We start from the raw sequence: 23,396 nt of genomic DNA, 5'->3' as shown, positions 1-23,396 counted from the left end.
TCTGTCTTCATGCCTGTCACTCTGGTGGCTCTGTCACCTGGCAGCCGTTCCCTGCCAAAGGTGCTTTTGTGTGGAGGTTTGAACAGCGGTGCTGGGGCCCTGGCAAGTGCGATCTCAGTGCTGTGATCCGGAGGCTTGTTCATACAGAAGGGTTTAGGACATGGCATGGAAGGGAGGAAGCCTTGCAGGAAAACAGAGGCTCTTTCCAACAGCATGCTGCCACCTCTTAGCGCTGTTCTTCTCCTGACTCGGTTGGAGAGGCAAAGGTAGAGGGCAGTTCTGAGCCAACTGATGTTTCTACACCAGGCCAGAGGTGCAGGAGCTTTTTGGGTGCAGCTGTTTCCTCATCTTCTTTTTGCTGCTTAGAGTCAGTTTAACACTTTGCCCTATTCTCAAACAGTGGGAATATAGAAACCTAAAGAGGAATGTCCTGAGTTCCCTAGCTCCATGTTCCTTAGAAGGGACTTAGGAATTATTTAACATCATTAAAATTTAGAGTAAAAATTATGGTGGCCTAGGGCAGTTCTCTGGATGACCCAAGTGACACAAGAGCTTAATGCCACTGAGACAGGTTTTGCAAAGTGCACTGGTGCCTTTAAAATGCGACATATTAGTAGAACTTAGTGTTCATTTTAGGGTGGAATAGGTAAACTGATGCCCTTGAAGGGTTATAGGAAACGGTTTTTCTTCTGCCATGGGGATGGCACTAAATGTCCTGTGCTGAGCTAGTTTCTTTTCCTGCAGGATTATTCCCACCAGCTCGTCTGCCTGACTGAAAGTGAAAGGGTAGTTGTGCCAATTCGGGCCATTGGTGGCCGAGCTATCCTGACCTTCCCTGAGCAGCTGGACTTCTCGGCCTGTCCGGTCAAGTACAGCACCCAGAAGACTCTGCTGGTTCGCAATGTCGGTAACCGGGCAGCTCATTACCAGCTGAGCACCCAGAGGTGAGGATCTGTCCTTGTGCAAAACACCTTTGGGTGATAACAGGGCTGGGAAAGAGCAACAAAAGGAAGCAGAGCGTTGCAGCTGCTGCCCTCTCTTTGTGTTGCAGTCCTTTCTCCGTGGTTCCGACCACGGGAACTCTGGGCGCTGGCGACAGCATGCGGGTGACAGTGGGATTTCACCCGCTGACGACCGGTGACCATTCCGGGTGGCTGTGCTGCAACACCGGTGAGTGCTGGGCCCTGCACGGGGCACAGGACACTTCTCCACCATCGCTCCCTGTCCCATCCCATGGGGATTGTCCCATCCCCCTCCATTCCCTCCAGAGGTCCCTCCCCTGTTCCAGCTTTACCCCAAAGAAAACAGAGTTTTCTGTTGTGTTAGCAACTGTTGTGTTGATAACTGTTCTCTGTTGTGTGATCAACTGTTCTGTTGTGTTTATCAAGCCCCTTGGTGTTTAGGGGCTTGATAAAGTGGATCCCCTCTAACAGGGCTAAGATTTTTGCACTCCTGTTTTGCTGGGAGTTGCTGAGTGGAGGAAGGAGGAACCCTGATTCTGCACAACCATGTGGCTGTGCCTGGGTGAAGTTTTGTTTTATTCCTAGGCAGTGCTGTATGTGAGGTGTGAGGTTTCCATCAGACTCTCTCCAGTGCAATGTGTTTCTTGCACACCTCTGTCCCGGATGCTGCTTCTCCATTGGCTTGTCACAGACCCTTTTTCTATGTTGCCTTTCCACATATATTTAGTTTCTGTCTAATAACGTTTCCAGGCCCTCGAGTTCCTGTTTGGTGACAAATCAAGACAAATTTTTCCTCGTCCCCATTTCCCAGGCTGTTCAAGCTGTTGCAAATATCTGTCATAAACATCTATCTCACATCTATCTTGCATTTGATTTCTAGACTGAGGAATTCCATTCAGTCTTCATGTAGAAGCTGTTCTGTACTTATTAATCTTTCCTTTTTCCCTTTTTTATTTAATTTGCAATGCTCCAGCTTGGGTTTTGAGATCAGAACAAGATAAAATATTTCACGACTGATGCGGCTGTGGGTTTGGACAGGGAGATGATGATGATTTTCACAGTGTTCATTTTGTGGTGGTTTGTCATATTGCAGAGCCAGGCTGGTTGTGTTTCCTCACCTGTGTCCCCTCCTGCTGTGGGCTGTCACTTCGCTTCTTCCTCTGGGCCTCCTTTTGCTGCCCACATGCCCCCAGGCATATCAGCAACAAGGGATGCAAGGGATCAGGAGAGACAGGAGTCTCGTGGGATGCCCAGGGCAGACCCTGGGCAAGCCAGGACTGAACTGGGCTCCTCAGCGTCACCTGAAGGACTTTGATGCAGAAATCCCGGTGATCTGAGTGGGTCACTGGAGCACACTGACAAATCTCACTGTACGTACTGTCACCTTGGGGTCAAATCTGCACAAACACTCTCAGAAATCAGGTGTTTAAGGAGGTGCCCAGGACATCCTCACGCTGTACCCCCAGAGCTGTCAGGATGTGATAAATGTACTGATCCATGGAACTGCTCATTCAGCTAAAAGCTGTGACACTTTCTCCTCTGACCTGCAGTTTGCTCTGGTCCTTGTGCTTCCATCAGCAACTGAGCTGAGCAAAGACTCCCCTTTGCTTTGTTCCAGGTGAAGAAACTATCCACACAGAGCTCCACGGAGAAGCTGGAGCTGTCCGTGTTGGGTTGAGCACAAATTTCGTGGAGGTTGAGACGACTTTCATCACCATGTCCAACCACGCAACCATGTTCATTAAAAACAGGAGTAACGTCACGGCTCACTTCCAGTGGAAGGCTTTTCCTACTGAGGAAGAAGAGAATAGAGAGAAGAGGAGGTTGGTCTGACAGATCCATTTCAGTGAGATACACGGCCCACGGCTAAAACTGACGTGTGGCCTCAGGGGGGTGTTGGTGCTTTTGAGTGCTTTAGGCCAAGGAAACCATGCCTGGCTCTCAGGTGTGTGTCCCTGCTGGCTTCAGGAGCTCAGCACTTAGCATTCCAGTTCCACTTCTACTCCAACCAAGGATGGCATTTTGGCAAGGAAAGGTTGGTTGCAATGACTGGATTTCCTCAAGTTCTCATTGGGCTTTTGCCTCTCTGATCTTCTTCCTCCATGGCCTGGCAACATCCTTCAACAGCTCACCCTCTTTCCAAAGGTGATACACCCTCTTTTTTTCCCTTAGTTCCTTCAGAAGCTCCTTGCCCATCCAGGCTGGTTGTCTTCCCTGTCAGCTCGCCTTTCAGCACACAGGGACAGTCTGTTCCTGTGCCTTCAAGACTTCTTTCTTGAAGTATGTCCATCCTTCCTGCACCCCTTTGTCTTTAAGGGCTGTTTCCCAGGGTTCTCGCCAAATCAGTCTCTTGAACAGGCCGAATCTGCCCTCCAGAAGTCCAGAGTGGAAGTTTTGTTGATGCCCCTCCTTGTTTCACCGAATATTGAGAACTCTGTTCTTTCACGGTCACTGTAGCCCAGACAGTGGTGAACAGATGAAGTTCATTTAGTCATTAGGGAACTTCCTGGTGATATCCCTGCTGTACCTGGACCCCAGGGAGGCAGCAGACTGCCCTGTGGAATGGATCCAGTCGATCTACAGGGCCCTCAGCTCCCCTTAGAAGGGAGTCACCTACTAGCACTACCCTTCTTTTCCTCTTAATGCTTGAGGCTGTGACCTGTGTGACAGAGCAAGTGCAGCTGGGAGACTCTCCAGGCAGAATTTTTTCTGTAGTGTCATCTGGCAGAGCCTCTGGAGCCAAGCCTCATACCTATTCTGTCAGGGCACCTGGGTAGGTGGTGGGGGTCAGGACGGAATTTTATGACCTCCCCAGCAGAGACCCATTTCCATTCCCCACTGTCTCCTAGGTCTCCTCCTTCTGCCTGATGCCAAGAAGGGCAGGGCTCCTCTGGCTCCTGCTGAGCTTCTCTCAGGGTTGGACGGCTGTAACTCCACCAGTTTCTTTCTGTGTCGCTCTCCCTAATGCTCCTCAGCCTTTCCACTTCTTCCTTAAGCTCTGCCACCGGGCAGAGCAGATCATTCAGCTGCCCACACCACACGCAGGTGTCTTTTGCACTTCCTCTGGTATTAACACCAGGCTCAGACCCTCCCTGCAGCCAGGGGCCTGGACAGCTGCGTCCTTCCTGGGGGGTTCTGTTTGACTTAGTGCACTCCTGCTGGCAGCAGCAGCAGCAGCAATGGCTTTTCATCATTTGTAAACCATAGCTGGGGGAAATAAAAAAAAAAGCAGAAAGAAGAAAGAAAGAAAAAGAAAAAAATAAGGCAAGCACCTCGCAACCAGCAAAAAGACACAACCCACTACACAAGGAGGGTGGGTGGCTGCACCCTTTCTGCTCAGCCTGCTTGTGCCAACTGCCACGCAAAAACTGAAAAAACGCCGGGCCAAAGCTGCTGGGCCAAAACTGCCAAGCCCCTGGTTGCTGTGGGCCAGGTCGCTTGCAGTCCCCAGAGCCATTTTGCATTGCCTGCAAAGGACCAGGAGATGGACCCTTGCCCACCTGTATGGCTGGTGAGAGGGTCCTTTAGTGCCCTGGGCTTCTTGGTTTTCCACTGTTCTCTATCTCCTCATCCAGTCTCTGACTTCCATACAAGCTCTGCGTGTTAACAAAAAACCCCATGTCCTTCTCTGCCTACTTCCCTGGGCTGTTTATTTCCATTTTTTCCCACTTCCCTGCCTCAGCCCGGACCCCAGGTGATCCACTTTCCCCTCAGAAGCAACTAGGTTTCCTCAAAGTAAACTTCAACCTGGTTTTGGTTTTGTGGTTTTTTTGGTTTTTTTTTTTTCCAATTACATCTGTTTTCATGCCAGTTTGTGTCCTAGACTGCCACCAGGACATTTTGTTCCTCCTTACTTCCAGTCTTAGGCATGGTTCAAGGCCAGTGTTCTGCTGTCAGAGCAGCTTTTGAGATCTCAGAGCAGAGAAGACTTTTTTTATGAGAGGAGGTAGTGCAGGATTTCCCTCTCAGGACATTCTGCTACCATGCACTGGGATGGGACCCAAAAAGCTCTGGATCATGAGAAGGCCTCTCCAGGAGTTTGCTGTCTCCCTCCTGCACAACAAAGTCCCTTCCCCTCTCAGAGCCTCTGTTTTCCTTGAATGTCACTGAAGGGGTGCGGTGCCTGAATTCATCAATTTCCACTGGGATGCTCTTGTGAAAGGCAGAGTGGGGAACAGGGCAGGTCCAAAATGGAAGAAACAAAGAGTGATGCTGGTAAGACATAGCTGCAACCCAGCTTCCTCTCCCCTTGCCAGGGAAGTCCTGCTCCATGATCTTTATCTGCCTCCCCCGAGCAGCTCAGTGGTAGGAAAAGCCACTTGAAGTGCCTGGTGGATTCTCCCTCAGTTTTGGCAGAGGCTTTGAGCCAGGAGGTTCTCTTGAGGGACGCTGGCTTTGGAAACCTCTCCCGAGCTTGCAAGTGTGGAGTAAAACTACCTGCTGTGCCAGTGAACAGCAAGTTATCCTCTGATCCATGTGGGACCCTCATGGCTTGGGGTCAGCCCTTGCTGGGGAGCTGCTGCTGCTCCTCCCCAAGTGCTTTGCCCTCCTGCACTCACACTTCCCTCTGCAAATATGTGGCTTATTAAACAATCTGCTGGCCTTGTCTCTCCTGTGGCTGCAGGCAGTGTCGTTTTCTTCAGCCATGGACAGAGATGTGGCCGGAAGATTTGACGGAGGAGGAAAAAACAGAGAAGGAGAAGGGCTCTTGTGAAGATTACACTGCCCTCCCGAGCAACACGGTCCCGGAGGAGATAGCAAAGGTGCAAGAAGACCCCATGCTGTTCTCCGATGACATTTTTTCCATTGAGCCAGTGGTAAGTGATAGCTGAGAACCCCGTTTTCCTCCTCCTCCTCGTCCTCCTCCTCCTCCTCTTCCTCCTCCTCCTCCTCTTCCTCCTCGTCCTTGTCCTCATCCTCGTCCTTGTCCTCATCCTCCTCGTCCTTGTCCTCCTCGTCCTCCTCGTCCTCCTCGTCCTCCTCCTCCTCGTCCTCCTCCTCCTCGTCCTCCTCATCCTCGTCCTCATCCTCCTCGTCCTCCTCATCCTTCTCGTCCTCGTCCTCATCCTCCACCTCCTCCTCCACCTCCTCGTCCTCCTCCTTGTCCTTGTCCTCATCCTCCTCGTCCTCCTCGTCCTCGTCCTCCTCATCCTCCTCGTCCTTCTCATCCTCGTCCTTGTCCTCGTCCTCGTCCTCCTCCTCCTCCTCGTCCTCGTCCTCCTCGTCCTCCTCCTTGTCCTTGTCCTCGTCCTCCTCGTCCTCCTCGTCCTCCTCCTCCTCCTCTTCCTCCTCGTCCTTGTCCTCATCCTTGTCCTTGTCCTCATCCTCCTCGTCCTCCTCGTCCTCGTCCTCCTCATCCTCCTCGTCCTTCTCATCCTCGTCCTTGTCCTCGTCCTCGTCCTCCTCCTCCTCCTCGTCCTCGTCCTCCTCGTCCTCCTCCTTGTCCTTGTCCTCGTCCTCCTCGTCCTCCTCCTCCTCCTCTTCCTCCTCGTCCTTGTCCTCGTCCTCGTCCTCGTCCTCCTCCTCCTCGTCCTCCTCCTCCTCGTCCTCCTCCTCCTCGTCCTCCTCCTCCTCGTCCTCCTCCTCCTCGTCCTCCTCGTCCTCGTCCTCGTCCTCATCCTCCTCGTCCTCCTCATCCTTCTCGTCCTCGTCCTCATCCTCCACCTCCTCCTCCACCTCCTCGTCCTCCTCCTTGTCCTTGTCCTCATCCTCCTCGTCCTCCTCGTCCTCGTCCTCCTCATCCTCCTCGTCCTTCTCATCCTCGTCCTTGTCCTCGTCCTCGTCCTCCTCCTCGTCCTCCTCGTCCTCCTCGTCCTCCTCGTCCTCCTCGTCCTCCTCGTCCTCGTCCTCGTCCTCGTCCTCGTCCTCGTCCTCGTCCTCCTCCTCCTCCTCCTCCTCCTCCTCCTCCCTCCTCCTCCTCCTCCTCCTTCTCCCACCCCCCCCAGATGCGGTCACTCGGCAGATGCTCAGCTGGCCCAATGTGCTGGGAGGGAGGACATGGAGTTTTGGTGCAGCTGCAGAGCTGGCTGCTAAAAGCACTTCTGCCCTGCAGGCTCTGGGCAGGGCTGGGAGCCTGACAAAGCCGAGCTCTGCTGCCAGGGCTCGAGCTCAAGGGCGCTCCGTGCGTGTCCTTGCCGTGTCCACAGGGAGCAGTTATTGTAGGCAGGGGCTCCCCCGACACGTGGTGCCTGGGGCTCAGCAGAGGGTGCTGGAGTTGGGTGTTCAGCAGAGGGCGTTGGCTGTTCACATACTGACCTCAAGCTTGCCACGGTTGGCTGGGAAAAGGAGGCCAAATTCAGCCCAAGGTTAATCACAGAAATGCCAATCCCCTCCTGTAACCACGCCTTGCACTGTTTCTGAGTGTCCCTTCCAGTGTCCTCTGTGAGCCTGGACATAAGGGTGGAAGGTTTAAATGGGCCTTTTGAGTTCTCCTGCACACAGGGACAAGAAAACCTTTTCCTTTTCTGTTTGTGCAAGCAAACCACCACATCCTCCCATCATCCAGAGCCCTGATTCTGAGTACTGGCATTGTGAGAGACGATGAATGCCTGGTGTCTGCACAGTGCAAAATCCCTTCTCACCTTGGAGTAAACCCCAGAATAATCCCCACCTCTGCTTTCTTTCAAAACAGGTTCAACTAATATTTTTATTTCCAAGGAAGGGGATCATGTTCTCTTCTTGTGAAGAGCCATGAGTGCGCAGTGGCTGTTACATCCCACTGCAGCTGACAGCAGCATGATGTGACCAAGGGCTTGTGTCAGAGCAGTAGCAATATTGTGGAGAGTGAGAGCTGATCAGCTGAGCACTGAGAGCTCCCAGCGGTGTGCTGAGCTGGCTTTGGAGTGTTTCCTTGGGCTCCTTGTGTTGTTCACTCATCACCGATGCTCTAAATAAAGGCTTGCAGGGCTGTGGTGGAAAACAAGAAATGCGCAGTTTGAAGAGAAATGTTTTGCTGTCCCTTTCTGCTTTAGGAGGGAGTAATTGGGCCGAATTGTTCGGCTAAAATCAAGGTGACCTTCAAACCCCTAGAGGAACTGGAGTACCAAAGTGTGGCTTACTGCAGCATCTCAGGTACAGCTCCTTTCCCCTGCTTCTCTCACCCTCAGTGCAGCCATGGTGCAAGCCTGAGCCCACTGGGCTCCCCTGTAACTGCTGGGAAGAGTCCCTGGTCAGCAGGGCAGTGCTGGCACATCGCCACTGGCCCTGCAGCTTCCAGGGAGTCTCCAGGGCCAGGGCTCAGAACACCCCTGTCTGGGTTACTGATCCCAGAACAACCCAGGCAGTGCAGGGAGAGGTTTTCATGCCATGGCTTTGCCAGCTTTTCCTCAAAAGCCAAAGAGCTACAGAGCAGAACAGCTTTAGTGAGCAAGCACTAAGCCCCCCGTGGCCACTGACCTCCAGGACGGGTCCATTTGGCATGGATCCATCATCAGGTGGTGGGAGCTGAGTTAGAAATGGGCTCCCTGATCCTGGATCACTCCCACTGCCCAGACACCGCCAGAGCAGAGGTGGCTGAGCCCCGCTGAGCCCAGGGTGTTTGCAGAAGGAGCACCCTTGGCCAGCACCCGCTTCTGGCCCTGTCTGGGAATTGTCACCTTGCAGCTCAGTCTGTGGAAATGAAACACAGTGCTGAGTGCCAGAAGTTGAGGACTTTGGCAACAAAGTCGTGTGCTACTGGGCCGGGTAGTTTGGCAATTGCCAAACTCTTTATGAGCTTTGTGCCTGCACTGAGTGGATTTCAAAGCTCCTCTAAGTGCATGGGAAGGAAACCACAGAATCATAGTAAGTTCAGGACGGAATGGACCTCAAAGGCCTCTGGGCAGGGACACCTCCCACTAGATCAGGGAGCTCCAGGCCCATCCAGCCTGGCTTGGAACACTTGCAGGGCTGGAACCTCCACAAAGCCCCTGGGAAACCTGCTCGAGTGTCTCACCACCCTCACAGTAAAAAATTTATTTTCTTTCAATTGATACCCGTTACTCCTTGGCCTGCCACTACAGGAGATCAGAGATGTTTGAAATTCAGCAGACTGGTGGCTAAGATTGGAAACCAGCCCAAGGAATGGGTTAGAAATTGCAAGTCAGCCCCAAGGGATATCTCCTGAGGGAACAGAAGGGTCCATATCTTCTCCTGCAGCATCAGGAGCTGGTTGCATCCAGCTCAGAGTCAGGGACTAGCACTGAGGCAGCCTGGAAAATTCAGTGTAACAGAGGGAATTATTGTGCTGAAATGGACATCTCACATCTCTCCCCAGGCTGCGAGAGCAGGCTGCCCCTGTGCCTCACAGGGGAAGGCCACGGACCTTTGGTTGAACTCAGCTGTCGTGCACTGAACTTTGGCAACGTTCCTGTCAACACCCCCCACGTTTATGAGGTGAGCAGCAGGGCTTGGCATGGATCCTGATGGCTCCTGAGGCAGCAGCAAGCCTGGTGGAGCTGTGGAATTCCTGCCAAGCTGGGCAGTTGTGAGCAGGGAATATTTGATGCACTGGTCAAATCTGGGGCCGTCTGAAAGGTGCGTCTGTTGTTCATGAAGACCCAGTCCCTTCTTGGGGGATCAGCTGGGAGGCTTCCTGCAGAACAACCCCTTGGCATATGAAACCAGCACTAGGTCAAAAATTTGCACGTTCAGAGGCTTTTGTGGCAGGGCCAGACACAAGGCACCTTTGTACTGGGCTGTTCAGAAGCAGCTGGAACAACCTGGCTGTGTTTGAGCTTCACTCCACTGCCAACAGCTTCCAGTCAAGTGTCTCCTGCTTATTCCTGGAAGACACAGGAAAGCCATGCAGCCTCCTGGCTCAGTGCTGGCCCTTGCAAAGGGCTTGGGAGTTCTTTCCCTTGCTGACCAGTCCCTCACCACACTTCACCTTGGTGCATCTCTGACTCTGGAGAGAGAAAAGTGCTCCTGGGAATAAAGCAAAGGATTTTTCTACCTATTTGCCTCCCCACCAATAGTGTCAAGTTTGAAAAAAAAAAAAAAAAACCACAGAAACAAACAAACAAAACAAAACAAAAAAAAAAAAACCCACAACAAAAACCAAAGAGAGAGCAACTGAAAGAGGTAGAAAATGAGGCAGTGCATCATGCCAGACACTTTCAAAAGCTTGGCTGTGGAAGGGAAAGACATGCTGAGCTTTCCTACCAAAAGATGGTGCTGACTATACATTTAGATGCTGATCCCTGATAATCAATGTGTTGTTTTCATGACATGGGAAAAGGTGAATGAGTAGATGGCACTGCTGGAGCTGTGCTGGCTGGGGCAGCAGCAGCTCTGTGGTGATTCACTACGCAGCTGCAATCACCCCACGTTGCTCTCAGGGCCAGGTCTGAATGAGCTTGGTGATGCTGAATAGAGGTGGAGTGCTCTGTGTCCATGGGACAACCCCGGGGTTATGGACTCCACTTACGTGGAGTTACCGCGGCTTTGCTTGGAAACCCAAAGGCAGAACTTGTCCTCTTGTATTTTTTTGTTGCTTCTGCCATTCAGCAGCACAAAGCATCGTCTGCCTTTTCTGGGTGTGAATTGCATCATTAGACAATAACTGACGAGAAGGGAAGAGTCCACATCTATTTGCCTTTTGCTTTCTTGCTGCTGCAGGTGAAGCTGATTAACCAAGGAGCTATTGATGCTCCCTTCACCTATATCCGTTCAACTGCAAACGTGGGCTTCTGCTTCAAGTTTGCACCCGAGGAGGGCATCATTGCACCAGGTGGGACCCAGACGATCCAGGTCTCCTTCAGTGCCACCGTGCAGGGGAGGTTTGAGGAAGAATTCCAGTTCAGTGTGGCTGGATCTCCTACGTCTGCAATCCTGACTATCATGTAAGGGCTCTGAGAGCTTGGTGGGCACATCTGTGGCTGTCGCTGGGACATCCCCCACCTTCCTCATTTTGGGGTTGAGCAGAGCAGGTTGTGCAGGTGTTTCCTGAGGTCTTAATTTCTGCTTTGATCCTGGAATTGCCTTAGTGTGAGGATGCCTCCTGCCCTGTGTGGGTAACCTGGAGCTGGAAGGACTCCTCCCTGCAGGGATCTCCCTCTGCCTTGGGCCATGGCAGGCAGTGGGATGGATCAGCTTTGGGCAGTAGCTGCTCTGGGATGTCCCCCCTGAACAGCCAGCAAGGTCCCCAGGGCTTTGGAGATGGGCCAGCCTGGGTGATTCTGCACCAGCAGCAGTGTTTGTAAGAATTCCCGTTAATAATCCATCCCAGATGGGCAGCACAGCCTCACCTCACCTCTCACGGCCATGCTGTGGGGCACAAGCCGTGCTCCCAGCTCCTGTGCAGAGTGCTCTGCTAGATCCTTTCCACAGCCGGGAAAGGGCTGATGTGGGAGACTGGGAACTGTCCCAAGGACTTGGGCATCATCCCACGGGCTGGTGCCATGGCAAGAGGTGACCTTATTGCTCTCTACAACTTCCTGAAGGGAGGCTGTAGACAGCTGGGGGTTGGTCTCTTCCACCGGGCAGCAACGGGCAGAACAAGAGGACACAGAGTCAAGCTCAAGTCAGGGAAGGTACAGGTTGGATATTAGGAAAAAATTTTCCACTGAAAGAATAATAAAATACTGGAATTGTCTTCCCAGAGAGGCGGTGGAGTCACCATCTCTGGATGTGTTTAAAAAAAGACTGGACGTGGCACTTGGTGCTATAGTCGAGTTGAGGTGCTAGGGCATAGGTTGGACTTGACGATCTTAGAGGTCTCTTCCAACCTCATTATTCTGTGATCCTGTGAAGAGATAATCCTGGCCCAGCAGAAGGGAGAAGGGCTGATAATAGGGGAGGCAGAGCTCAGTGCTCAGGACCACAGCACATGAGGGCTTGTCCCTGCTAGCCTGAGCCATGTGCTGCTGGGATCATGTAGGGTAAGCAGGAGAGCTGATGCTGGCTGCTCTGGAGCTTTGGAGCTAGGCTGCTGCTGTTGGGAGGCACTGGGTCAAGGCAGTAAAGAAATGAAAGCAATCTGCACTGGATTATACCAATGAGATACGGGAGATGGATTAAAAAGAACAAGAAAGTTATTCCTTAGCAAGAGAAAAGTGGTCAGTAGGTCTGCCCACAGTAGAGAAACAAGTATGCTGGCTTGGTTTTTGGAGGAAAAGTGCTGCTTTTTTACTTTGGAAATCAAGAGGGAACCTTTCAGCATCAAATAACTGATTCTCCTCTGTCCCTCCCCCAGATTGGTCATGGGATTTTATGATATAAGCAGCTTTCTCCTTGAGCAAGGGCGGGGGTCTCTTGTTGACAGGTGTAGAGCAGAGCCAGTAGCAGTCCTGGGAATACAACAGAAGGCACAGTTCTTGATTTTTAACCAAAAGGCACAGTGGGCATTGATTGGCATCAGCCATGAAAGAAACTCGTGGGTGTTGTGCAGCTTCAAGTGCTGATTTCAGTGGATGTTGGTGACTTCTGGAGCCTGTCTGCTGAGTTCAAGGACACGTGAGGTGGTGTGCTAGATGCAGGACACCCTTGTTTGGCTGTTTAAGCTATTGCTCTTGGCTGTGCCAGCTGCTGCACTGCTGACAAGCTGGTCCTTTCCTCGAGGGTTCATCTGCCCACTGTGTAGAACTGTTGCTGCTCTTTTCAGAGGGTGTTTGGGGCTCCCCTGCCTCATGTCTCAAAACTCTGCAATGATCGTGTGGGTCAAAATCTCCTGAGAAAGTTCCTCCATGGGAGAACCAGTTCCAGCTAGGAAGCAGCAAAGCAGGAAAGGCTGGTTACAGAAGTTTGTGGGGACACCTTTATGTCCATCACATTACAGATGGGGAAACTGAGGCACGGAGCCATGTCTGGGTGTGTGTTCAGGGTCCTTCATGGGACCACCAGCAACCCGGGGGCTTTTCCTGCCTGCCCTGTGCCCAAAGCCCCATCAGTGGCTGTTGGCTGCTCCCACTTGGCTTTAGCTGCCTCCTGTCCACAGGGGCACTGTGCTGAGCACATGGCGGTGTGTTGATTTGAAACCTGCCCTGACACCAGGTTTTACACCCCCGAGCCACGACAGCCAACACTTTGCTGTAATTCCCTTTAACCAAGCCCTTTCCTCTTTGCTGTAATTCCCTTTAACCAAGCCATTTCCTCTTTGCTGTAATTCCCTTTAACCAAGCCCTTTCCTCTTTGCTGTAATTCCCTTTAACCAAGCCATTTCCTCTTTGCTGTAATTCCCTTTAACCAAGCCCTTTCCTCTTTGCTGTAATTCCCTTTAACCAAGCCATTTCCTCTTTGCTGTAATTCCCTTTAACCAAGCCATTTCCTCTTTGCTGTAATTCCCTTTAACCAAGCCCTTTCCTCCTCTGTCCTCGCCATGGCAGGGGGTGTGTCACCGGACTGAGTTCACACTTTGACCTCAATAAGCTCGACTTCAAGGACATCTCCTCTGGTGAGTGTTCCCTGGGCTTGGACCCAGCGTGGGGCATCTGTGCATTCCAAAACGGAGCACTGGAACATGAAAGCATCCCTCACTCATGGTCTGCCACAGCAGCCTCTTCAGGGTGTGAACTCCAGGGCTGCTGGTGCCTCAGGTAGCCTTTTGCCATTGTGAGGTCAAACAGAACCAAGGAATAGAAAGTCAGTATTTTCTGCTGTCCCTGTCCTGGTTTAAAAGACAGATGTCTGCCAAGGAAGGCCGGAATCTTCCTGCAATGGAAAGATGACCCCTTCCCTCCAAATTATTATACCTCTGAAATTACAGGGCTTCCTGGCAAAAATATGGGAAAAGGAAAAATAGTTCATTACTGGAATGCATTGGCACAATCAACAGCACGATAACAGAAGTTTCCAACCCGCCAAGTACTGGTTGTCCCCTTTGGTGTAGTTATGATCACAGGCAGGAGGAGCTGTGGGCTCCGGCAGGGCAGGGATCCCCTCCCAGCCAGCACCGGCAGGGAAGGCAGGCAGCAGGGAAGGAGGGAGGGAGGGAGGCAGGAAAGGCTGGAAAGGCAGGAAGGCAGGCAGGCAGGAAGGAAGGAAGGAAGGCAGACAGGTTGGATCCCAGTGCTGAGCTGCAGCCCAGGGCAGTCCCAGGGCCAAGCACACAACCTCCCGCAGCAGCACGTGGCCGACCTTCAATCCCCGAGCAGAAGGAAGGGAGGGTCCCCTCCCTGCCAAACTTCAAGTCCGCCTTCACAACCGGCCACGGCATCACGCCACAACTCCCAAAAAACTCTGAATGGAAAAGGCCACCCCCACAGCCAAAACCCCCAAAATCCCCATCCCCCTTCCCAAACCAAGGGGAAAATTCACTCAAAGCCTAAACCCATAACAACACAGTTAATGAACTTTTTAGGAAAACGAATTACCTTTCCTGAGCTGCTTCTTCCCTACCCTGCATCACCACTGAGGCACTTGTTAGGTTGCCTTTTGAATAAATGAAACAAGAAAGGCAACAGTAATCACAGCGGCCAGCATGGGTGTGAACTCGTGTTCACTCACTGCTTAACGGTGGGAGTGTTGGCAGACTTCACAGGGAATTTTACAGCTTGAGTTTTCAGAGTAAATGCTCGGTCTGGCTGCACACTCATCACGGAGAGATAACTGCTGCTGGTTTGGGGCAGGTGAGGGAGCTCCTCCCCATCAGGGAGAGAGAAGCTTGCAGTGCTCTGCAGGGCTAAGAGTGGGCATTTTCAAGGCTGCAGTCTGGAATCAGTGTCGAAGGGAGCTAAGTGACAATTAATTCCTCGTGCAGCTTCTCGGTGAGCTGTAGTTCAGATAATAAAGAGCTAAACTCCAATGACACTTTCATCCTACCAGGATATTCACACCAGGAGTCATGCCATAATTGGTGCCTAAATGGACATTTGTGTCCTTTTCCTAGGCTCTCGCAACACCAAGACCCGTTGCCTCACTCACACCTCCTCGGTGTCCCGTATCGCCCTTTGGGGAGAAGCCCACTTCCCAAATCTCCAAATCCAGCCCAGCAGGCTGGAGTTCGTGGGTGGCACTGAAGGAGTGCGCTCTCTGGAGATGACCAACTGCAGCTCTCTTCCCGTCAAGTACCGCTGGTCATTCCGCTCGGAGGACAAGCTGGGGTATGTGCACCTTTGCCCTCTCCCTGAAGCTCTTCTTCCTGGTGCCCTGGTTGTACTTGGCAAAGAGCAAAGCTGTTTGCCTAGGACCTGCCAGACTGCTTCTGGCTTTTCCTTGTTCAGATAACGCTGACCAGCCGCGGTCAGGCTGGATGCTCAGGGAATAGGTTTTCCACCAATTTGGTGCTGCCTAGCCCCCATAGTGGTTTCCCCTGGGAAGGAAAGCTGGGGTGAAAGCTGCTTTCTCAGACCTCTGTGGCCTGAGGCAATGTCCACCTTGATGAAGGGCTCCTAGTCCCAGCTCCCACAGCACTGCTGGAGGCCCTTCTGGCCCCTCTGCTTTGGGATGGGTCCTCTCTGCAGGAGCTGCTCTCTGCTCCTTGCCTTCCTCCCTTGCACTGTGCTGCAGGATGCCCAGAAAGTTCCAACACCAGAGAAAGAGTCACTTAGTGCCTGGGCTGATGCTGAACATCTTCTTACCTTCCCTTTCCTTCTTTTCTGAGATAACTCCTTTACTGCCAGGACGATTTCCTTCCCAGGGGTCAGCATTCAGCAGACACCTTGCATTCCTCACTCCCTTTTTTTGTGACACTTGTTGCTCGTTTTGACTTTTCCCCTGCAACATGTCCCTTACGGGTTCTCAACTGCTTGACAGCAGGACTTGCTCATCACATCATCTCCCATCCCTGCCTCCCAGAGAGTTTCTGCTTTAGGGTGAAAGATGTCATTGTCTGGGCACGGTGGTCCTGGGAGGTTGCCTCAAACCATTCATTAAAACGAAAGACGGTGGAATGGATGATTAGGGGATCTCTTGGGGGTTACGATGAGACTGCCCCTGATCCAGAAATGAAACCCAGCCTTAGGTAACAAGCCACAAAGCTAAAGGCAGTGATTCTTTGGGGAGCAGGTCATTACAGGCCCTGAATGCCTGTCTGGGAACGGAGCATCCAGGTTGTGTTTGACTGTGTGGGGAGCACTTGCAGCTCAGCAGGGTGACGGCAGGCACGGCTCGACTGTGTCCCTCACGTGGCATTAGAAACCCAAGCAGAGTTACCCTGAGCACCTGCTTCAATTTAAAATGGGGAACGTGACCTGAGTCACCTGGGAGTGTTGGAAAATGTCAGCCAACCCCCCCCAACAGTGTCAGGGGAAACATTCCTGATAAATACCTGGTGGAGCTGCAGAGTTTCTGGCGCTGGGCACTGGGGTTTGCTGTGCTGGCTCGTCACTGGCCGGGTCTGCCCCTCGGTGCCTCAAATCTCACCTTTCTGCTTGCCTTCTCTGTCTTTCCCTCTCCCACTGTGCTTTTTGCATCCCCACAAGGTGTTAATCCCTGTCCTCTCTAGTTCCTCAATGCAAGCAGTTGCAGCTGCTGCACTGCTGCTCCCTCAGCATCATCCCTGGGCTGCCCTTAGAACAGACCTGCTCCAGCCTGGATTGGGAAGGGCTGGATCAAACCATTCTCAGTTCAGCGTGCCAGCACCCACCCAGGGGCTGCATCCTGAGCAGGAGCTGCTCGTGCAGGTGTCCCTCCCTCCCTCCCTCCCTCCCACTGCAGGTCCCTGTTCATAGTTCTGTTGTTTTCCAGATATGAGCCTTACCCACTTAAATTCAAACCCCAACCACCAAAGGAGCAGAGAACCTGTTTGGATTCCTCGGCATATAAAAGGAGGTTCCTGATTAGAAAGGAGGAGGCAGGCAAAGCCCTGAAAGAAGTGCAGGACTTTGCCCAGTCTTTAGGAGCAGAGGTAGATTTTCTTGTACACCTGGTGCTCGTGTTGCCTCCCCAGCTTGCCACCAACAAGTCACGCTCGTGCTGACCCTCCTTTTGCTGCCCTGCTGTCCTGTGCCCTGGCAGTGGGTTGGGCAGCAGGACCTGTGGCTGGGTGTGGGGTGTGTGGGAGGGAGGAACAGGACAGTTTTCCTTGGAGAAGCCTGCTCAGATCCTACAAGCCTGTGTTGAGTGTGTTTTTTTTTTTTTTTTTTTGCCTGGTTTTCTTCACAATGTAAGATGAGGCTTTTATCTGCATCAGGATGGTAAGACCTCCAGCTTCCTTGCCAGAGCAAGCTGTGATGAGTCCTGATCTCCCTGTGCCCTCTTCCCAGCCCAGCCAGGCCACCTGTTTCCAGGTGTCGGCTTTCACCCGAGGGCTGGTATTGCACTGATGGCCCTGAAGCTGTCTTATGAAAGGAGACTTTGCAACGCGGCTGTCTCTTCCTCCTGGCATAGAAAATGGCTTGTTTTTCAGGTGCTGCCACAAACTCCTGAACCCCCTCACCTCCCACTAGGGTTGGCAGGAATCGCATCCTCCGTGGATGTACCGCACGCTCCCCTCGAAGCGGAGAAGAGGGAATCTGCCTCACTTGCCCACTGTCAGTGTGGCAAGCAGGGCTGTAGCTCCCAGTCCCACTGGTGGCCCTCAGCACTGCCCTCAGAGGGGCCTCACGTCCCTCCAGGCCCAGCACAAAGTGCTGCTGAAGCCACTGGTTGTTGGAGAGGCCGTGCAGGACATGTAGGGCTGCCCAAGGACGCTGTGCAGCACCTGTGGAGGGCATTGCTACCCCTGGACCTCATCAGGTGGTCCATAGGAAATGTTTGCAGGAGCTTTTGCTGAGGCACCTGGAGAAAGCAGGCTATAAATCAGAGAGAGAGGGGAAAAGCCTCAGGAGTCAGATGAGCTGGGCTGGAGTCCTCCGCTCAGCTCCAAGAGCTCTCACTCTGAGTCTCCTCCTTTTGTCAAAGCAGTAAGAAATGCTTTTTAAAGGCAAGTGGTGCATCAGAGAGAATTTCTACTGCCAGGAGACGTCCCAGTTCACTTTAATGCAGTGTATTAATTAATGCATTGATCCGTGAGTGTGGGAGAAGATTTTCCCCATGGTCCCTGCGCCGGTCAGTGGCACGGATGCAGGATGAGATTAGGATGATTTTGGCTGTGTCTGGGGAATGGGCCCCTCTGGCTAGAGCTGCACTTTGCTCCAAGATGCTCTTCTGCATCCATTTCCCTGCTCAGCGCCTCGATCTCTCCCGTCCTCCATCCAGGCTTTCAGCATCCTGCCGCTGTCAGGCGTGCTGCAGCCAGGACAGAGCCAGCAGGTCTCCTTCACCTTCTCTGGCCACCGGGACGTCCTCGGCGGTGTGAAGGCGCTGTGCCGCGTGGAGGGAGGCCCCACCTACGAGGTGGAGCTGATCACCTCATGCGTCAGCTACTCCCTGAGCCTCTGGGAGATCGACTGTGGCTCTCAGGTACCACACATGGCCCCTGGCACAGCTCCTTGCCCTAGAACCACGGCCAGCGGGTTCCAGCCCACCTCGGCCCAGGGCTCCCTCCCCTTCCCAGCCCCTTTCTTGGCTCTGGGGCTTGGAAATTCAACCTTTGAGGGACACATCTGGCATCCAAGCTGCTTTAAAATGGCCATCTCCAAAAACACTGGGAATGCCTCTTTTTCAGGGTACCTAGCACTGCCTCCTGGGCCAGGCAGGGTCCCAGTGGGGATGCTCTGAGGGGTGTGTCCCTGAGACATCCCTCTGCTGATCCACGCCTAAAGCCTGACCTCCAAGGAGATGCTCTTGTCCAAAGCTCTTGCTTAATCCACAAATAATCAAGGGAAGAAGTTGGGCTTCCAGTCACTATAGCTGGAGCGACTGTCCCAGAATAATCCCCAGTTCACTCTTTTCCAGTTGAAAGCCCACAGATATTTCCAGCTGCTGGCCCTGTCTGTGTTGCCCTGTGTGACTCCCTTGTTGCATGTGTGCTGCTTGCCAATACTTGCATGCAGGTGCCTTTTCTCCTGGAATGCCTCGGTGCTCTCTCTGTTTCTCCTGGCTGTTGGTGACCCCTCAGAGTGCAGAGGGCCTGTGTCCCCTGGTTCATTTATTGCTGGCCCTCACATGGTTGTTACCACAGCTGTGTGTGCAGCCAGAGCTCCCTGGCCCTGTGCAGGTGTCCTGTGCCTGGGGGTTCCCCAGGTTCCCAAGTGCCCCCATCTCCTCCCTGCTCCCACGATGTGTCTGCTTCCAAGCCCAGGAGAGAGGAAGGAGATTCCCAGCAGCAGGCCTGGGTCTGTAACTTCCCGCTCCTGTGCCTTCTCTCCAGATGTTTAATGAAATTGGTCACAGCACGGTCACCCTGGAGAACACTGGCAGGATTGAATTCAGCTGGGTGCTAAAGCCTAGCACTGCCGACCAGCATCTGCCTGGCGTGTTTCTGGTCAACCCCACCACTGTAAGTAGCACAAGTGACTGACCCCAGCCCTGTGCCAGGTGGCCCAGGAGAGTGTTAAAGGGAAAAGAGAGCAAGGGGAAAAAATCAGAGGGGAAAACACAAACCCAGCCATGAGAGACAGAGGGCTGTAAGCAATTCCTGCTGGGGGCAGAGAAGGTCAAACAAGGGCTCTCCTGATAGACTCCCCCACGGCCTTGGCTGGTGGGTGGCTCTGCTGTCAGAGGCAGACACCAGCAGGAGGCACAAGTGTGTTGGTCACTGTCCTGTCCTGCTGTCAGGGGAGTAGAGAAGAATTCTTTTTGGTAGATTGCTCGGAGGAAAATAAGGCACAAACACAGCAAGTATTATATCTGAAAATTGTGTCTTGATAAAGAGAGGGTATGGTCCCAACCAGAAAGGGATAGAAAAGAGAGCAGAGAGAGAAAATGAGAAACAGAGAGAGTAACAGAGGAGAGGGACAGAGCGTTACCGCTGGAAGCCTGGGAGGCTCTGTCGGGTCCTGCTGGGCAGATGCAGCGAGTGTGCTGCCAGCCGCACTGTGAACAACGCCTTCACTCTCCTGTGAACGTGCCAAAGGGTTAATAAAGGACAGTGGGAGACAAGGACCTTAGAGCCAAGGTTATTACGGCCAGGTGCATCTTGGCACTGAGCCAAGAGCACGCTGTTACCTTCGGGGATACCCCTTAAGCACCTTTTCCATTGTCCTTTATTAAAGGACAATTTTTATCTATTTATTTATTTATTTATTTTCCTATTGTCCTTTATTAAACTTTCTAAATTTTCACAGAAGAGTGAACGTCTTTTTCACACTCCCATAACTCAGCCCTTTTAGGAAGTCTTGGTGAGGTGAGCAAAGTTTTCCTGGGGTTTGGGGTCTGCCCTCCTCCAAGGGGGAGGTCGCTTGCAGCCCCCCAGACACGGAGCCTGCCTGCATTGTCTGCCAGCAACCCCCTTTACACGTGGGGATGTGTTAGGGCTCCCAGCACGTGGACAGCCCCTACAGTAATTTTTCACCCCATGGCAGAGGATGGATTTATAGCGTATGCTGAGGCATAACTAAAAATGTAATTGGTTCCTCACAGTCACTCTGGGGACCCCGACGGCTGAGATCTCAGGCTGTGCTGGCACTGGAGCGTTTCTGAGGGTCACCTTAGCCAGGCTGTGTGATCACACAGGACATTGTCCTTGGCCCTGCCTCCCCACTGCCAGCTAAGCACCACTTGTGTCCCTTACTGGGCTTGCTGCTCCCTGCCTCCTCCAGCTTTGCTGCTGTGCAGCGGCTTTGTGGGGCAGTGAGGGGCCCAGGGAGCAGCGGGGCTGGAAAAGCAAGGAGAAAGATTAGCAGCATCCCACCACTGCTGCCCAAGCTTCTCAGCCCTGCCTGGATGTCTTTGAGCCGAAGCAGCGCTCCTGCCTTTGTCCCTCCTTGCGGTGCAAGAGGAAGCCGATTGGCTTTGCCATTTCTGCATGCCTGTCTCCTACAAGGGACGAGAGGAGCTGCTGACCCTGCTGAGAGCAGGGACTTCCCTTCCCCAGCAGCAGCAGAAGAGCCTTTTTTTGATGAGGAGGGCTCTTGCTGGCAGAGGGCAAAGCCCATTAGCAGCAGGGCTGTGCTCGCACCAGGCTGTGCTGGGGCTGCAGCCTTATGAGCCCTGGGGAGGACGCACGGCACCCCGGGGTCGGAGGCTCGACCTTTTGGGCACAAGGAAGGTAGAAGGTGTGAGAAACAAAAGCCACTCCCCAGTTAAAATTTCAAGAAAATTTAATAAGGGACGATAGGGGCCAAAGTCAATAAAGCAGAAGTAACAGCGCTGGGTTAGCTTAGCTAACAGCTTTAACAGGGTTAACAGCTTAGCTGCAGCCAGAGGCACACCAGTCCACACAGCAGCACCCCTAATATCCCCTGGGTATTGCATCAGCCTAATACATATTTACAAATGGTTGTACATATTCAGAATTTTTAACATAGTTCCTCCTCTGTCCCACCTTTTTGGAGTATGTGCAGTTGTCCTAGTGGTGGTCATTTGTTACTTTTCAACATATTCGACAGGTTTCCATTCCTTCACTATTAAATGTTAAATTTAATATTATATATATGTTAAAAATTCAATTTATATATTGATATATATGTGTGTTATATATTTTTATATATGTTATAAATGAATATATATTTAAAATTTAATATTATATATATAATTTAACATTATATAAATGCTAAATGTTAATATTGCAACAAGTCTTCACCAACATTGGTATCACAACACAACGTTGGCATTAAAAGAACTCTAAACTTCAGCAAAACTTCTTTTACAAAAGTCAGCCTTATAAACCACAAAGTATTTACTCTAACAGTTGTGACAGCCAACACTGTCATGTGTTTCTCAGGAAGGTGATGTGGTCTGATGGTTTCTTCTAGATGAGACTCTGTGTCCCCAGCCTGTCTGTCCCCTGAGCCATCCCCATCAAACACTGATGCATTCCCTCCCTCTCCTCCTGCCCCTGCAGGGCTCCATGGCACCTGGCGAGAAGCAAGCGCTGAAATTCTCTTACATGCCAGGATTACCAGGAGCTTTCAGCAGGATTTACCAGCTGAAAGTGGGTGACCTGGAGCCGAAAAATATCCTCCTGAAAGGAGAAGCGTCCTTTCCCGTGATCACCGTGAACCTGCCCTGGAACACCAAAGGTGGGCACTGCCTGTCTGCCCCCAGGAAGGGCCCCTCTGGTTTGGTTCCCTACCACATGCCCATGGGGCAGCTCATGCCAACCTCCACCGAGCCTGGAGGGTTGCAGGACTCCCAGGCCAAGTCAAGCCCCCTGGTTGCTTCCTGAGTCTTGAGCAGAGGATCCCATGTGGGCTTTGTCCCAGGAGCCATCCTGCAGAGCTTGCCAGCACATCTGGCAGGGTCCTGAAGGATGATGGCTAGACTGAAGGGCTTGGGAAAGCTGTCAGAGAGGCTGGCAGGGCTTCAGGCAGGGTTGGATTTGCGTGGCATTGCAGGGGATGAGATGCTCCTCGGTGGGGAGGGAGAGAACATGAGGATTCAGAGAGGAGCAGCAGCATCCACTTGCCAGAGATGGCTTGAGGGATTTCTTTCTGGAAGACACCAATGTTGGGAGGTGGGGACTTGCCAGCTTAAATGGGGACTGGCACTTTGCTCACATTTCTCTTTGTGGATGCTTTCTTCCTTCAGAAAATGAAAAATATGAGCAGCCACTGAAACAGCATGTAAAACACCTGCAACAGTACAGCCAGAGGAATAAATCAGAAATTGTTCAGAAGACTCAGAGCCTGAAGACTGACACCTTGAAGTCTCAGACCCTGAAAACTCAGACTCCAAAGACTCAGACCTCGGAGACTCGGGATCCAAAGACTCAGGACCTGAAGCCCCGCGTGCCTGGCTCTGGCATTGTAGTAAGAACAGCTGCAGCCCCGTTTGGCACATGCCACCTTCTCCGTGTTCACCTGAGCCCCTTGCAGCCCACAGCAGCTCCCCAGTGCCCTGATGGTTCCTGGGACCTTCCTGCCCACCTACAACCTTGTGTCACCTCAGCATTGCCCCTAGGGCTGCCACTCTGGTCATGGTCTCTTCTGGGGCTGCACCAGCTTCCTGGCTAGCCCAGGGAGAGGTCCTGAGGGCCATGCTCAAGGGATGGTGCTTTGAAGGAGATGCAGGTCATTGCTGGGGAGTTTGTTGGTCCCAGCCCAAGCCCTGCCAGAGTTACAGAGCCAAACAGCAGCTGCCTGATTGTGCCCTGGGGCTGTGCTGCTGCTGCTCATCTCCAAGAGGCACCAGCTTGGCTCCGGTTCCCTTTCAAGACACTTTTTCTCCAAGCTGCCTTGGTACTGGCTGGGGGCAGGCAGGTGTCTGGAGCTCTGGAAGGTTCCTGGCTGGTCTGTCTGCCTGGCCAGAGCAGCTCTAACAGTGTCTGGGCAGGCAAAGATGCTGGAGTTACTTCCCTGGAGATGAGGTCCTGCCTAAGAGAGCAGGAGGTGTCACAGACACTGAGCAGCCAGACAGGAGGACCCCACACCCCCTCCCAGCAGGAGCAGGGTGGGATCCTTTCTCAGGTGCAAGCTGGGCCTTGGGAAGGACCTTGCCTAAGCAGCCACTGTCTTGCCTTTCCTCAGCCAAGCACTCAGCTGCAGATGAACACGGTGAGGATGCTGATAGAGAAGGCTGCTCTGGAGCTGCAGC

The 23,396-nt window shown here is 52.6% G+C and overlaps 1 protein-coding gene across 1 annotated transcript; it reads left to right on the top strand.

Moving 5' to 3' along the window:
* The first annotated feature begins 848 nt into the window (after positions 1 to 848).
* On the top strand, positions 849 to 22,816 carry LOC128802614 (hydrocephalus-inducing protein homolog). The gene is made up of 15 exons (XM_053969170.1): positions 849 to 944; positions 1,052 to 1,170; positions 2,581 to 2,785; positions 5,587 to 5,779; positions 7,934 to 8,033; positions 9,217 to 9,335; positions 10,560 to 10,783; positions 13,265 to 13,332; positions 14,767 to 14,980; positions 16,566 to 16,725; positions 18,018 to 18,221; positions 19,072 to 19,200; positions 21,706 to 21,883; positions 22,392 to 22,612; positions 22,805 to 22,816. The coding sequence occupies exons 2-15, from the start codon at positions 1,101 to 1,103 to the stop codon at positions 22,814 to 22,816; spliced, it is 2,097 nt and encodes a 698-aa protein (XP_053825145.1). The 5' UTR covers positions 849 to 944; positions 1,052 to 1,100.
* Positions 22,817 to 23,396: the final 580 nt, after the last annotated feature.

Source organism: Vidua macroura, unplaced genomic scaffold, assembly GCF_024509145.1.
Source record: "Vidua macroura isolate BioBank_ID:100142 unplaced genomic scaffold, ASM2450914v1 whyUn_scaffold_126, whole genome shotgun sequence".
Classification (NCBI taxonomy): Eukaryota; Metazoa; Chordata; class Aves; order Passeriformes; family Viduidae; genus Vidua; species Vidua macroura.
This window is presented reverse-complemented; position numbering and strand designations above follow the sequence as displayed.

Excerpts from the sequence above, each read along its gene's own strand:
- LOC128802614 (XM_053969170.1), top strand. The coding sequence starts at position 1,101 with ATGCGGGTGACAGTGGGATTTCACCCGCTGACGACCGGTGACCATTCC. Across the intron at positions 9,336-10,559 it reads ACACCCCCCACGTTTATGAG|GTGAAGCTGATTAACCAAGG; the intron begins GTGAGCAGCAGG and ends TTGCTGCTGCAG. Across the intron at positions 19,201-21,705 it reads TTCTGGTCAACCCCACCACT|GGCTCCATGGCACCTGGCGA; the intron begins GTAAGTAGCACA and ends CTGCCCCTGCAG.